The sequence below is a fragment of the Elgaria multicarinata genome, chromosome 4 (assembly GCF_023053635.1).
Source record: "Elgaria multicarinata webbii isolate HBS135686 ecotype San Diego chromosome 4, rElgMul1.1.pri, whole genome shotgun sequence".
Lineage (NCBI taxonomy): Eukaryota > Metazoa > Chordata > Lepidosauria > Squamata > Anguidae > Elgaria > Elgaria multicarinata.
The window spans coordinates 1605171-1618816 of record NC_086174.1 but is presented as its reverse complement, the minus strand read 5'-3'; the positions used below and the strand labels follow the sequence as shown (position 1 = coordinate 1618816).

Here is a 13646-nt window from a genome sequence, read left to right as displayed (position 1 = left end):
AGCCTGCATACAGTGCAAGATGTCTTCACCACACAGGCAGCTGCGTTATATTGCATTCAACCTCAGACAGCTGTAGCTTCAAGAGAATAAAGCACCAAAACTGCCTCACTGCTCCTGCCCTTAATTTCTCATTACTCCATGACATGGTCACACAAGAAGCAATTCTACCATAGATCATTCCATTGGCCAGAGCTCATGTATTTATTTATTTATTTATTACATTTCTATACCGCCCAATAGCCAGAGCTCTCTGGGCGGTTCACAAAAACTAGTATACAGTTATCACTAGTTTTACAAAACAATTTCTTGTAATTAAATGACAAAAGGCAAGAGATTCACAATCGTCAAAGAACTTCCTATCAACTATCTCGGAAATAATGGGGAGCTGAGTGCATCATTGAAATGCAAACAAATTGGTGGTGATGGCCACCAATTTGGATTGCTTTAAAAGGGGGGTGGGTGTATAAATTCCTGGAGAAGGCTATCAAGGGCTACTAGTCATGATGGCTATGTGCTACCGCCAGTATCCATGGCTGTAAGCCTATATGAACCAGTTTATTTATATTTATCATACTTATACCCCGCTCCTCAGCCAAAAAAGGCTCTCGGAGCGGCTTACACTTAGCAAAAGACAGTCCCTGCCCTCAGGCTTACAATCAGCTACCTAGGGAGGTTGTGGGCTCTCCCACACTAGAGGCCTTCAAGAGGCAGCTGTCGGGGATGCTTTAGGGTGGATTCCTGCATTGAGCAGGGGGTTGGACTCGATGGCCTTGTAGGCCCCTTCCAACTCTGCTATTCTATGATTCTATGAATCTAATAAAGACATGACACACAAGGAAAAGGAGTCAGGGAGGGAGGGAGGAGGGGGAGAGAGAGAGAGAGTGTCCAGCAGGAGCAGGCCCCGATGTTACTTCTGCCTGCTCCTGTCCCCTCGGTCCTTCTTCTTCCCCACAGGGCCAAGATGGCAGTTTGCCCTGTGGGGGGGGGGGGAAGAGTCCAAGAGGAGCAGGCCCCGATAATAAAAGCATTCTCTCCTTTTACAGCAGCAGCAGCAGCAGTAGTCCAAGAGAAGACACAGATTGGCAATTAACCAGTTGCCTATATGCACCAGTTGCTGGGGAACATGGGTGGGAGGGTGCTGTTGCACCATGTCCTGCTTGTGGGTCCCTGGTCAACAACTGGTTGGCCACTGTGGACAGAGTGCTGGACTAGATGGACCCTTGGTCTGATCCAGCATGGCTTTTATGTTCTTTTAGCTGGAGGGGTACCACAAGAATGTGAAAACACTCCTCTCTAGACCAAGGCTATATACAATGCCATATTTATTTATTTTTATTTATTTAGAGTATTTTTATCCCGCACCTCAGCCAAAAGGCTCTCGGAGCAGCTTACAATGTATCAATAAAGAAGACAGTCCCTACCCTCAGGCTTACATTCTAAAAAAAGACGTGACACACAAGGAAAAGTGGATGGGGAGGGAAGAGGGAGAAAATAAAAAGAAATTAAGGAGACTGTTTAGGCTGGTGGGAAGGCCCTGCTCCGTCCTCTCATCTCCCAATGGAGGGGCAAACCAACAGCTCCTTCTTCCCCACAAGGTGAAGATGTTAGCCCTGTGGGGGGGGGGGGGTTCCAACTGAAGCAGGCTCCGATGGTGCCTGCCTGCTCCAGTCTCCCTCGCATCTTCTTCCCCACAGGGTGAAGATGTCAGTTAGCCCTGTGGGGGGGGGTGTGTCCAACTGAAGCAGGCCCCGATGGTGCCTGCCTGCTCCAGTCTCCCTCGCATCTTCTTCCCCACATATGCAGACTATATGGGTAGGACTGCTGCTCCATCTATTGCTGACCACAGCACACTTCACAGGAACTTCAACTTTCCATTCTTGGTCAGCGAGGGTGCAGAGCAGGCAGGAAAGGTGTGTCCCATTATGGGATGGCCGGGTTGCATATGTTGAAGGACTCTTATATCCAAACAATGCTTCCGCAGAAACAAACTTGTCAAAGGTTGTCATAAGAAGTGGATAAACAACTACTAGATTAAAATATTGGTTAATATGCATCCCCTGTAGACTGATGAGTGAATAAGGGAAGCATCCTGTATTAATAGTAGTTGCTTCCATATACTTTTGAATTATCTGGGGAACAGGAACGTGAACCATCCGGAGCACTTCGGCTATGGGGTGATATATAAATGCAATAAATACTCGTGAGATCTGCAGAGCTAGAGAGCTCTCTTGCTGCAGAACCCAAGTTTTTTTTTCCTTCCTCAGTGGGATTGCCCATTATTTCTGCAGACCCAAATTCAGAGGGTGATCTTGAGATGGATACCTTCCCAATTTCTTTCTCCAAAGACAGAGCAGTAGTAATGGATTGCTTCAATTACCCATACGTTGCGTGGAACAACACATGTTTAGGTCACAATAAAAGAATTATTTTTAGACATCTTAAATTACTGCCTTAGAACAGTTGGCCATGGCACTGACTAGGGAGAAAGTGATGCTGGCACGTGGAATGTGTGGGTAAAAACTAAAGCTCACCACAGGCTACCCACAGCAGAACACTAGCAGAAAAGCAGGCACACAAGTTCAGCCCTGTAAGGGATGCAGCCAAACAGGACCATTTTCTACAGATCTCGTTCTTAGACAAGATCAAACCAGTCCATACTCCAGGAAATAAAGCCAGACTGCTCACTTGAGGGAATGATACTAAAGGCAAAACTGAAGTACTTTGGCCACATAATGAGAAGACGGGACACCTTGGAGAAGATGCTGATGCTAGGGAAAGTGGAAGGCAAAAGGAAGAGGGGCTGACAAGATGGATGGATGATATTCTGGAGGGGACAGACTTGACCTTGGGGGAGCTGGGGGTGGCAACGGCCGACAGAAAGCTCTGGCGTGGGCTGGTCCATGAAGTCACGAAGAGTCAGAAGCGACTGAACGAATAAACAAATACAAACAAGGGGATTGCAGATCTGTTCCCCCTGCCTCATCACTCTTTTCTGAAAATACTCTTGTAGTCTCTCAAAAACCTCCACTCAGGACAGAAAGCAAAAGAAATAAGCCACACTCCAAATAAGATGTTTTGTTTATTTGTTAAGTTATACATATCTGTAGCATTGTATAATGCTAATAAAAACTGAATGCATTTGTCGATTCACCAGCGGTCTTTGAGATGCACATCAGGCCAATTGGACCTGCCTCAGAGACTGACAGAGGAACGTTAACAGTTTGTTAGCAAAGCATTGTCTCCTTTTACAGCAGCAGCAGTAGTCCAAGAGAAGACACAGATTGGCAATTAATAAACGGGTAAAAAGCAGAAAGGCCAAGCAGCCCACCAGCCCACTGCCAAACACACAGCCAGTGGAAAGAGAGGCTCCTCGTGAAAGTAAAACAGTGGCCTTGGCCATCCCACAAACAGGGGACTATGAACTTTGCTGAGCACCTTGTAGACAAAGAGCCATTGTCCTGAATTGAGAAAAGAATGGCAGGGCCTTATTTCAAACAACTGCTGGTGATCACGTTTTACCAAATGCAATAAGTATCTACAAGTCAAAAGTAAACACACACACACACCTGAACCAGAACAGGGGGAAGAAAGAGAGAAGAGAACTGGTACCCTGCCGCTTTATATCTACAATCCTGAAGCACTGGTCTACACAAGGGCCCTGATGCAACATCATCTTATCAGCAAGTCAATAAGAAGAATGCCACTGACACCATTCCTTGAAACATTTTTTCTGGGCTGTGAAACATTTATAGCCTGGGTGTTCTAAATAGCTTAAAGTAGAACAGTGTTAAGACCACCCAGTTCTAATTAAAATTATGGAAACCTGAAAGTTTTATATCCTCCATGTAATAAAGCTATATATACATACACTACACCTCTTAAGAAATATCTAGAAGGAAATAGAAATGCTGCCATAGTCGTGCAGGGATGAAGACGGGGGTACTTATTGTACGCACCCCTCTGCCTCCAAGACGCTCACTATGTGTGCAGCCGCAGGACGCTTCCTCGGATCCTCCATGGTGCAGAGAGAAAACAGCTCAATGGCCTTTTGATACAAGGGACCCAGCTCCTCCACATTGAGGGGAGGCCGGGTTCCAAGGGCCTCGTAATAGGCATCCTCATCAAAGTCCTCTTCATCGAAGGAAGCATCTGGAAAGACATTACCAATGGGTTAGCGCAGTGGTTCCCAATTGGGGGTCCACGTAACCCACCCAGGGGGTCCGTGGCAACATTCACATATTCACCATTCATTTCTGGATATAACATCACTGAGCACCTGCGTGATTTAGCGGCTAGCTTCAGGGATTACTTCCCTGCACCTAATCCTGTAAACTCATGGAGAAGGAATCCTTTTGAACGTGGTGATGTACAACTAACAACTCTATCTGCGGAAGAGCAAAATGCACTTGTTGATGTGACTTGTGATGGTTCATTGAAAACATTTTTCAAAGAATATAGACTGGACCAATTCTGGGTGAAGGTTTTTCCTGATTATAAGAAGTTAGGTAAAAGAGCTTTGAAACATCTAGTTCCCTTTTGTTCCACATATCTTTGTGAACAAACATTTTTGACATTTTGTTATATAAAGAACAAGCAGAGAAATCGGCTCGATGTTGATCCAGATTTGAGATTAAAAGTAGGAAATATTGAACCGGATGTGGAAGGGATTGTTCGGGACAAACAGAGGCATGATTTCTCCCATCACATTTAGGTTTAGTAGCTGCTAGACAAGTCATAATTTGTTCAATTGTAAACTAGACGTTAGTAAAATTAAATTCATCTTTATATTCCTAACTAAATCGTTGTCATTTTTGAGTGGTAATATCACAAATTTTATGGTCTGTTTTTTTTTAGTATACCTAAAATCCTTTGCTTATTAGGGGCTACCCCTTACTTTCTCCAAAAAAATGCTTCACACAGGTAACTACCATAGAGATAACAATTTTTTCAAAAGTAGGGGGTCCATGGCTTGGCATTTGAAAAAACAGGGGGTCCGCAGTACTTAGCTAATTGGGAACCACTGGGTGAGTGGAAGCTATTTTCTCAGAGGCTGGAATGAAGAGAGCTCACAATTTAACTTTGAAGTGGCACCCTACAGAATGCTGGTATCGGAGCTCTAGAACAAGGGCTGCACAATCCCTAGATACTCCCAACAGTCACTTTTTCAGAAACTCAAGAGGGAGCTGTCTTACTGAAATTTCTTTTACAACTTTAATTTGGAGAGTGGGAGGTATTCCATGCTACACAAAAGCTGTGATGTGCCTGGCTTCAACCCAATGATTGAAGGCTCACAGCATGAACCCCCAGGACCACACGAAGTTTGGTGCCATCTTAAGCCAGCTCTACCACCCACTGCTCAGCTGGACCAAGAAGAATCCTCATCAGACGCACCATCGTCATCCTCTCCTAGCAGGTTAAGATGGGGTACGGAGAGGGTCATCATTTCCCACAGAGTCAGCCCAAATGCAAAGATGTCAGCCTTGTCGGTGATGACACCATCTTCCTCCAGGACTTCCTTGGGCTTCCAGGGCTCTGTGCCAACATAACAAGCTTTCGGGTCACTCACTGTGTGGAAAACAGATAATCCAAGTCAAACGCCACGTGCCATACTCAGGACCAGGCACACATTTTCCAAGAGGAAAGCAGAGAGCTGGAGACACCTGTTGGGGGTGGGAGGTCGGAAAACCGAAGGGAAGCCTTCTGGAGACTCACATGAACTGTACAAATTGGACAGGAAACCAAGGCAGGTCTGCTGAAACACTGAGAATCAGAGTTCCTTTCCCCTCTCTCTTTGAAAAGCCCTTAAAACCAAACAGTTAAGTGTGAAGGTGAGCCTGGTAAAACCTCGGTAGCTTGGGTGGTGGGAAGAGATGAGTAGGATTTACAGGAAGAACAACATAAGAACCAGCGTGGTGTAGTGGCTAAAGTGTTGGACTGGGAGTTGGGAGATCCGGGTTCTAGTCCCCACTTGGCCATGGAAACCCACTGGGTGACTTTGGGCCAGTCACAGACTCTCAGCCCAACCCACCTCACAGGGTTGTTGTTGTGAGGATAAAATGGAGAAGAGGAGGATTCTGTATGCCGCCTTGGATTCCTTGGAGGAAAAAGGCGGGATATAAATGCAATAAATAATAATAAAAAGAGCTTTGCTGGATCAGACTGAGGATCCATCCAGTCTGGCACTCTGTTCACAGTGGCCAACCAGATGTCAACCAGGGACCAACAAAGCAGGACATGGCGCAACAGCACCCTCCCACCCATGTTCCCCAGCAACCGGTGCACACAGACTTACTGCCTCGAATACTGGAGATAGCACACAACCATAAGGGACAGTAGCCATTGATAGCCTTCACCAGGAATTTATCCAGCGCCCCTTTGAAAGCCATCCAAATTCATGGCCATCGCTACAACTTGTGGTAGTCAATTCCATAATTTAACTATGTGCTGTGTGAAGAAGTCCTTCCTTTTATTTGTCCTGAATCTTCCACCAATCAGCTTCATGGGATGACCAAAGGTTCTAGTATTCTGAGAGAGGGAGAAAAATGTCTCCCTGTCCACATTCTCCGCACCAGGCATCATTTTGTCCACCTCTATCCTGTCTCCCCTTACCCTCCTTTTTTCCAAGCTAAACAATCCCAGCTGTTGTAACCTTCCCTCATAGAGGAGATGCTCCAGCCACTATGCTCCCTTTTAGTTGCCCTTAGAAGGCCATCAGTGTCTTGCATGACTTTCTTCCTTGGTGTAATCTACACAAGGCACAGAACCCAGTTTTACCTGTATGCAGAACTAATTTTAGGTGATTTGTTCTAAGGCTTGTTCCTCCCACCCCCCTCTTTTTTTTTTTTTTTTGGAAGTCACAGTTACACAGCCCTGCATTTGGCAGTGCAGACCATGACTGAAGGCAGAGGAAGAGGGTTTCACAGACTCATCCTGCTATCCCGATCCTTTCCTACTGGTGCAGTGCAAGTTAGGAATTCTAGTACGCATCAATAGAATTCCTCCTCTAGCTCACCTGCTCAGGCCGTTGCCTCTCCCTTCTATGCATTTTGAAGCATCCTGGAGGGAGAGAAAGGGTACTAACAGCTGGAGACCCCAAAGGGCTTCCCATTCCTAGGTCCCTAAGTTACATAAAATCATCAGCTTCTATTCCTATTCTGGAAGAGCAGGATTGAACCCAGTGTTTGCCTTTCTACCTTACAAAGCAAGGAAGGTATCTTCCGCTGCAGATATATAAAATGCTGAAAACCTGAGCTTTAAAGGTACTCAGACTTTTTTCCCTAGACATAAGTGCAATACCTTTTAGCTATTTGTCTTTTTCTTTTGGTATGTGTGGGGGGTGACAAGTTTGTTTATTTATTTATTACATTTTTATACTGCCCAAAAGCTGAAGCTCTCTGGGCAGTTCACAAAAATTACTACTAAGTTGCTTAAGCACCCTGGCAAAGGAGTTCATTTCCTTATGCCCAGATTAATCTGTGGCCAGACTTTAATTGTCCAATATAAATAATCACAGACGAGACCCCATCTTAAGCAATGGAGTTCTTATAAGGAGTCAGCATTTTTCATCAGGAAGATTGACAACAACTGGCCATGACAACAAAGAGTACCCAGTGAGAACCCAGGGCACCTCCTTCTCCTAGTAGAAGTTGGGTTTTTTTAGCCACAGGAAATAAAGGCATAACACCAGTTCAACCTACCCATCATATTCTCATCCAGGGGCAGTGAAACACCCACATCACAGATCTTTATTGACTCAAAGTCACCTTTAATGACAACATTGGAAGATTTGATGTCACCGTGAAGCAATTTCTTGTCGTTGTGAAGATACTGGAAGAAATGTAGGTTAAAGTAAGTGGCTTGCTTCCAAAACAGGCTGGGAAAAAGATGCCATTTCAAAACGAGTGTGAGTTTTAATGCAACACCTTGTGGAAATTCCCTTTGAGGGTTCACCCAGTTCCAGACAGGGAGAGAATCAGCAGATTCAAGGGCCACCTGCTTTTATTATCCTGCCAAGTTCCTTGGAACATTCATCTTGGAAGGATACTTCTCTAAGCGGTGGAGATGCTGGCATAAACCCCAATCCTGATATCTAGAATCTTGGAAGGGGTGGAGTGGGTGGGCCCGGAAGTACATGCAAGGAGTACATTCAAGCAGCTTCTGATTGTGACAGTATTAGCAAGACACAGTGAATGTTAGAGGGCAACACAAGACAACCTCATTATAAACCCTCCCTGATGGCTTCTTTAGAACACCACTGCTATACTTCTCTCCTTTGGAAATCCCTTCAATGGCTAAATGTTACACAGTATAAGATAAAGTAGATAGAAGGCTGTGGTTGAAAATAACAAGGCACAATAAGGGTGATAACACTCAACCACAAAAGTTCACTTAGAAATGTAAAATAGATGCAATATATTAGAGATATGAGTGATATATACAACATATATACAGTTTGTAATCAATCTACAGAACAAATTCTCATAGCTGGTACATATTCTTAAATCCCTTTAAAACAAATCCACCAGTGCAAAACCTCCACAATTAACAATTAGTAAAGAAAAACAGAAACAGAAAAAAATGTCCAATGTTGCCAGCACTGAAGTTCACAGTAGCATTTTACGTTTTTACAAAACCGCCTAAGAGCAAAAATCTTAAAATAAATACTTCAGAAGTACATCACTCATGCACAAAGACAGGCGTATAGATGACATTCATAAGGTGTCTATCCATGTGACTGGTTACCAATGCTGAGAGGTATTTTTGTATCATTTACAGCGTCCAACTGACGAAGATTTTTCGAAACAGGACATGTACCGGAAAACTGTTTATTAGACGCCTTATTATGAAATTATTGGATGTCTTATCATGAATGTTTAATAGATGCCCTATTTACTAAATGTTACACACTGCCATCAGCTTTAAAGCTTTGCTCTTAAATATTTCCTCCCATTTTTCCCTCTTAAAAAGACTTTTCCTCCATCAACATCCCATGTCTAACCTCTGCCCTCTTCTTCTTGCACCTTCATCCATTTTAATGTTGTCTGTAACCCTCTGTGGTACCTAACCCCACTGCCCCATGTCAACTATAGCTGTAGAAATCCAACGGCCTTCAAGCGGTGGAGACTGTATATCACCCCTCTCTGCATTTGATGGGGCCTAAATGTCCCTGCCCAATCAGCCTCCTCAATCCAAGGGTCAAATTGTCCCTTCTATGGACTACTAACCACTCCAGTTCGATGGAACTGCCTCTCCTGAGGTCTTTTGCAAACAGACCCTCTAAACTTGCCACCCCCTTTCCTGAAGCACTAGGCAGTGACTTCTCTCTGGTAGTTGCCAATACGAAGGAAGGAAGGTTGGTCCAATCGCCTCTCACCAGGCTGAGATCATCAGCAAGCCCCTCTTAATAAGATTCACACATTGGGTGTACCCCTGAGTGGCCATGCACACCCACAGAGACTGCTCTTGGTTCAAAACCTCTTGCCTCTCAGTATCAGAGGCACCAGAGGCTGGTTCCACCACCTGAGCAAATGCAGGGGCAAGTCCTGCTGCAGCTATAGAAAGAAAACCAAGCCTCTGTTCTCCATCGCACAGACTTCTCCCTTGCTTAAAGCAATGCCAGGTAGCATACGAGCATCGCACACAACCTGCACAGCCTACCTTCAACCCCCTCGCCATGTGCAAGGCAACTCTGAGGATGGTAGCAGCTGGAAAGGGTCCCTGGTGTTCTGTGTTCCGTTCTTCAATTCGGTCATTCAGGGACTTTTCTCCCCCATATTCCATTGCAAGGCACATGCTCCCATCTTCGGCTTCGGCAAACGCACGGTACCCTTCAGAAACACACACACAAACACACGCCATTTCTTTAGGGGCTAGAAAAGCTGTCCCAAACTCAGTGCCTCCCCAAATTTTTCATTCCTGGAATAATTCAAACCCATATTGAACAAGGTTTGAGACGGGCTAGGAAAGGATCAATTTTTATCCTTGGCATATATTTGTTTCAGTGACCGAGTACTTTATTTCATTTTAAAGACCTTCAGCAAAACTTCCAGGGTAGTATAGAAAAACAAGATGCCCCCCCTCCCCAAACATACCGACAATGTTTGGGTGCTGAAGATTCTTTAGAATACTGGCTTCTTCGTTCAGCCTCTTTTGATAGGTACTGCGCTGGCTGGAATCACATTTGGGATTTATTTTCTTCACAGCCCAGGGAGAACAAGACATACCTTTGGGAGATCTGGAAACAAGCAGCCACAGATGAAGATTAGGACAAACCAGCTTGCCACAACCATACAAAGCATTATTTTCCATCTTATTTTGGAATATCTCAGCTAGCAGATCAGTTGTAATCTGCACCAACAGTATAAAGTTCAGGGGGGAAATGTGCACCCTCCCATCCTTTAATCAGATTGGATGACACATCTAGGTTTAGAGTTGTATCATCAAGAAAGCTACCCAAAGGCCCTTGATACACCTATTTCATAATCCATGTTGCAGCACACCACAAGGAGCACAGGAACAGATAAGAAACACCATATGAGCACATAAGCCACACCAGCAAGTGAGCCAAGCCAGAGGGAGAGGCAACCTGCCATACTAGCTGATGTGAGCTGGGAGATAATTCCAAATTCACCACATATCTAGCAACCAATTAGGCTCACAGCTAAACCAACTGCTCTTTCTACTACACAGAGCAATCTCAATCTTGCTGGGACAAGTTCCTTATGCCTTTTAAGACGATATACCTTTTCATGAGGTAAACGTTGACTCCAGTTCCATACCCAAGCTTCCGCATGAAGGGAGAGGCTGGAATAGCTATTGATGGTGAACAGCTACCTTGTCCTGCGTTATAAAAATAGAGAGGTGCAGTTTATGTTTCCACTGCATTAAGAGCAAAGCTGGTTACCAAATCGGCAAGAATGATTTTTCCAGCTCAGAACCCAAGACCAGGGTTCCTGCACGACCTTGGCAAAATCACACTCCTTATTTATTTATTTATTCATTCATTTCATTTCTATACCGCCCAATAGCCAAAGCTCTCTGGGCGGTTCACAAAAATTAAAACCATGAAGAGCATAATAAAACAACCAACAATTTAAAAACACAAATACAAAATACAATATAAAAAGCACGACCAGGATAAAACCACACAGCAAAAATTGATATAGGTTAAAATATGAAATTAAAACAGCAGAGTTTAAATTTAAGTTAAATTAGGTGTTAAAATACTGAGAAAATAAAAAAGGTCTTCAGCTGGTGACGAAAGGAAAACAATGTAGGCGGCAAAAACTCCTGGCTTTTTTCACATACAATGAGATTGTTATGCACCCGCCCCTTTTCTCTCTCTCTCTTCAGGGATATGCCGTGAAGGATGACTATAGCTTTTCAAACAGAATGCTACAAAGAATCATAGAATAGCAGAGTTGGAAGGGGCCTACAAGGCCATTGAGTCCAACCCACTGCTCAATGCAGGAATCCACCCTAAAGCATCCCTGACAGGTGGTTGTCCAGCTGCCTCTTGAAGGCCTCTAGTGTGGGAGAGCCCACAACCTCCCTAGGGAACTGATTCCATTGTCGTACTGCTCTAACAGTCAGGAAGTTTTTCCTGATGTCCAGCTGGAATCTGGCTTCCTTTAGCTTGAGCCCGTTATTCCATGTCCTGCACTCTGGGAGGATGAAGAAGAGATCCTGGCCCTCCTCTGTGTGACAACCTTTTAAGTATTTGAAGAGTGCTATCGTGTCTCCCCTCAATAGCAAAACATAGAAATGTTTTAGATAACTTGTTAGTTTTATACTATTAGCTCTTATTGTTTTAAACTGATATTATACTGTCGATCCTTTTAATGTTTATACTGTTTTATGTGTGGTTGTAAGCTGCCTTGGGAAGGCTTCTGTCCTGAAAGGTGGCTAAGGAATGTTTTAAATCAATAAAACAACAACAGCCCACCCTCCACCCTTGCCTGGTACCCTTCCCCTCCTCACCTGCCTGCCTTCGCTCCAAAGACTTGCTGGGTGTCTTGAAGATGCCTTTGGCAGCCATCGCAGAAGATGATCCTGTTGGGGGGAGGGGAGAAAAGGGGGGGCTGAGTTCAGACAACACGCTGATCAACGGCTGTTCCCCATTCTGTTCCTATTACCCCCCCCCACCCCAAAGTGGATTAGCGGGTCGCCCGAACTCAGCCTTAGCAACAGCCTCCTTCTCAGAAGGGGCCCAGCTGCTGCTCCGCACTGGGGTTTGGGGGGGCGGCGAGGCAAGCCGGGGGGGTCAGTGGTGGAGCCGTGTGGGGCAGGGGCTCCAGCCCCGAAGGCCAAACTTTCGCCCACCCCCCACAAGGAAGAGTCGGGAGCAGAATTCAGTGGGGAGAGGAGCCCCCCCAAAAAACATTTCCCCCCCCGCAACAACTCCCACCAGCCTAAATAGTATCCTCAATTTCTTTTTAATTTCTTCCTCTTCCCTCCTCAACCACTTTTCCTTGTGTGTCATGTCTTTTTTAGAATGTCAGCCTGGAAGCACCCCAGGGGCGGGGCGGGGGTCTTCAGGGCTCCCAGGCCTTCTTCTGGGGTTGGGGGGTCTGGGCTGGCCTCCCGCCCGGGAACTTGCTTCCTGGCTCCCCTACCCCTCGACGGCCGCGGGATGATGACGACGTTCGCGGGTGCGGTGGGAGCCAAAGTCGCGCCACCTTCTTCCGCGCCGGCCGTTTGAATCTCGGCGGGCGCATGCGCAGAAGGAGCCCGAAAGAGAGGGGGGAACGGAGTGGGACGGACCATTCGAAGGAAGGGGGGAGCAGGAAAGAGAGAGAGAGAAAGAGAAAGGCAATTCACGTGAGAGATGCGTGTCCAATCTTCCCGACGACGTCTTTGCCTGAAAGCAGTGTTAGGAAGTGGGTTGGGCCAGTGCCTTGGAAGGGGGGGAGAGATCAGCTCTTTTCAGCAGTGGAAAGACCCCCTCCCCCTGCATAGAACCTGCCATTGCGGGCGGCGCCTTCCCCGCACAGGCAGGAGGGTGTCGAGGGCTCTACGGCCGCAGGGGGCGCTGGAGAGAGACCACGCTGGCTGGGAGTCGTAGCCGCAGGGTTTGCTTTGGCGCAAAACTCTGGCTGAGTTCGGACCACACGCTAATCCACTGGTGGGGGTGGGTGGGGTGTAATATTTATTTATTTATTTATTTATTTTATTACATTTATATACCGCCCCACAGCCGAAGCTCTCTGGGCGGCTCACAAAAGCTAAAAACAGTAAACATTAAAAGTATACCACATTTAAAAAAACATCAGAGACATAAAAACAACAGTATAAAAACAGCAGCGTCCATTTAAAACAACAATTCTGGGGGCCGTTAAAAGACAAACTTTGCGTTGTTAAATGCTGTTAGAATGTTAAAATGCCTGGGAGAAAAGTCTTGACCTGGCGCCGAAAAGATAACAATGTTGGCGCCAGGCGAGCCTCATCAGGAAGATCATAGAATCATAGAATAGCAGAGTTGGAAGGGGCCTACAAGGCCATCAAGTCTGACCACCTGCTCAATGCAGGAATCCACCCTAAAACATCCCCGACAGATGGTTGTCCAGCTGCCTCTTGAAGGCCTCTAGTGTGGGAGAGCCCACAACTTCCCTAGGTAACTGGTTTCATTGTCGTACTGCTCTAACAGT

General features: G+C 45.7%; 2 protein-coding genes across 2 annotated transcripts in view; both read right to left on the bottom strand.

Annotated features, from left to right (window-relative positions):
• The window catches only part of CLU (clusterin), a 445162-nt gene that overhangs the window by 150018 nt on the left and 281498 nt on the right, over positions 1-13646 (bottom strand). The window lies entirely within an intron of this gene.
• Positions 3944-12676, bottom strand: PBK (PDZ binding kinase). Its single transcript, XM_063123705.1, has 8 exons — positions 12615-12676; positions 11980-12051; positions 10743-10839; positions 10092-10234; positions 9658-9827; positions 7698-7827; positions 5392-5565; positions 3944-4149 (listed from the first exon to the last, which is right to left on the bottom strand). The coding sequence occupies exons 2-8, from the start codon at positions 12035-12037 to the stop codon at positions 3944-3946; spliced, it is 978 nt and encodes a 325-aa protein (XP_062979775.1). The 5' UTR covers positions 12038-12051; positions 12615-12676.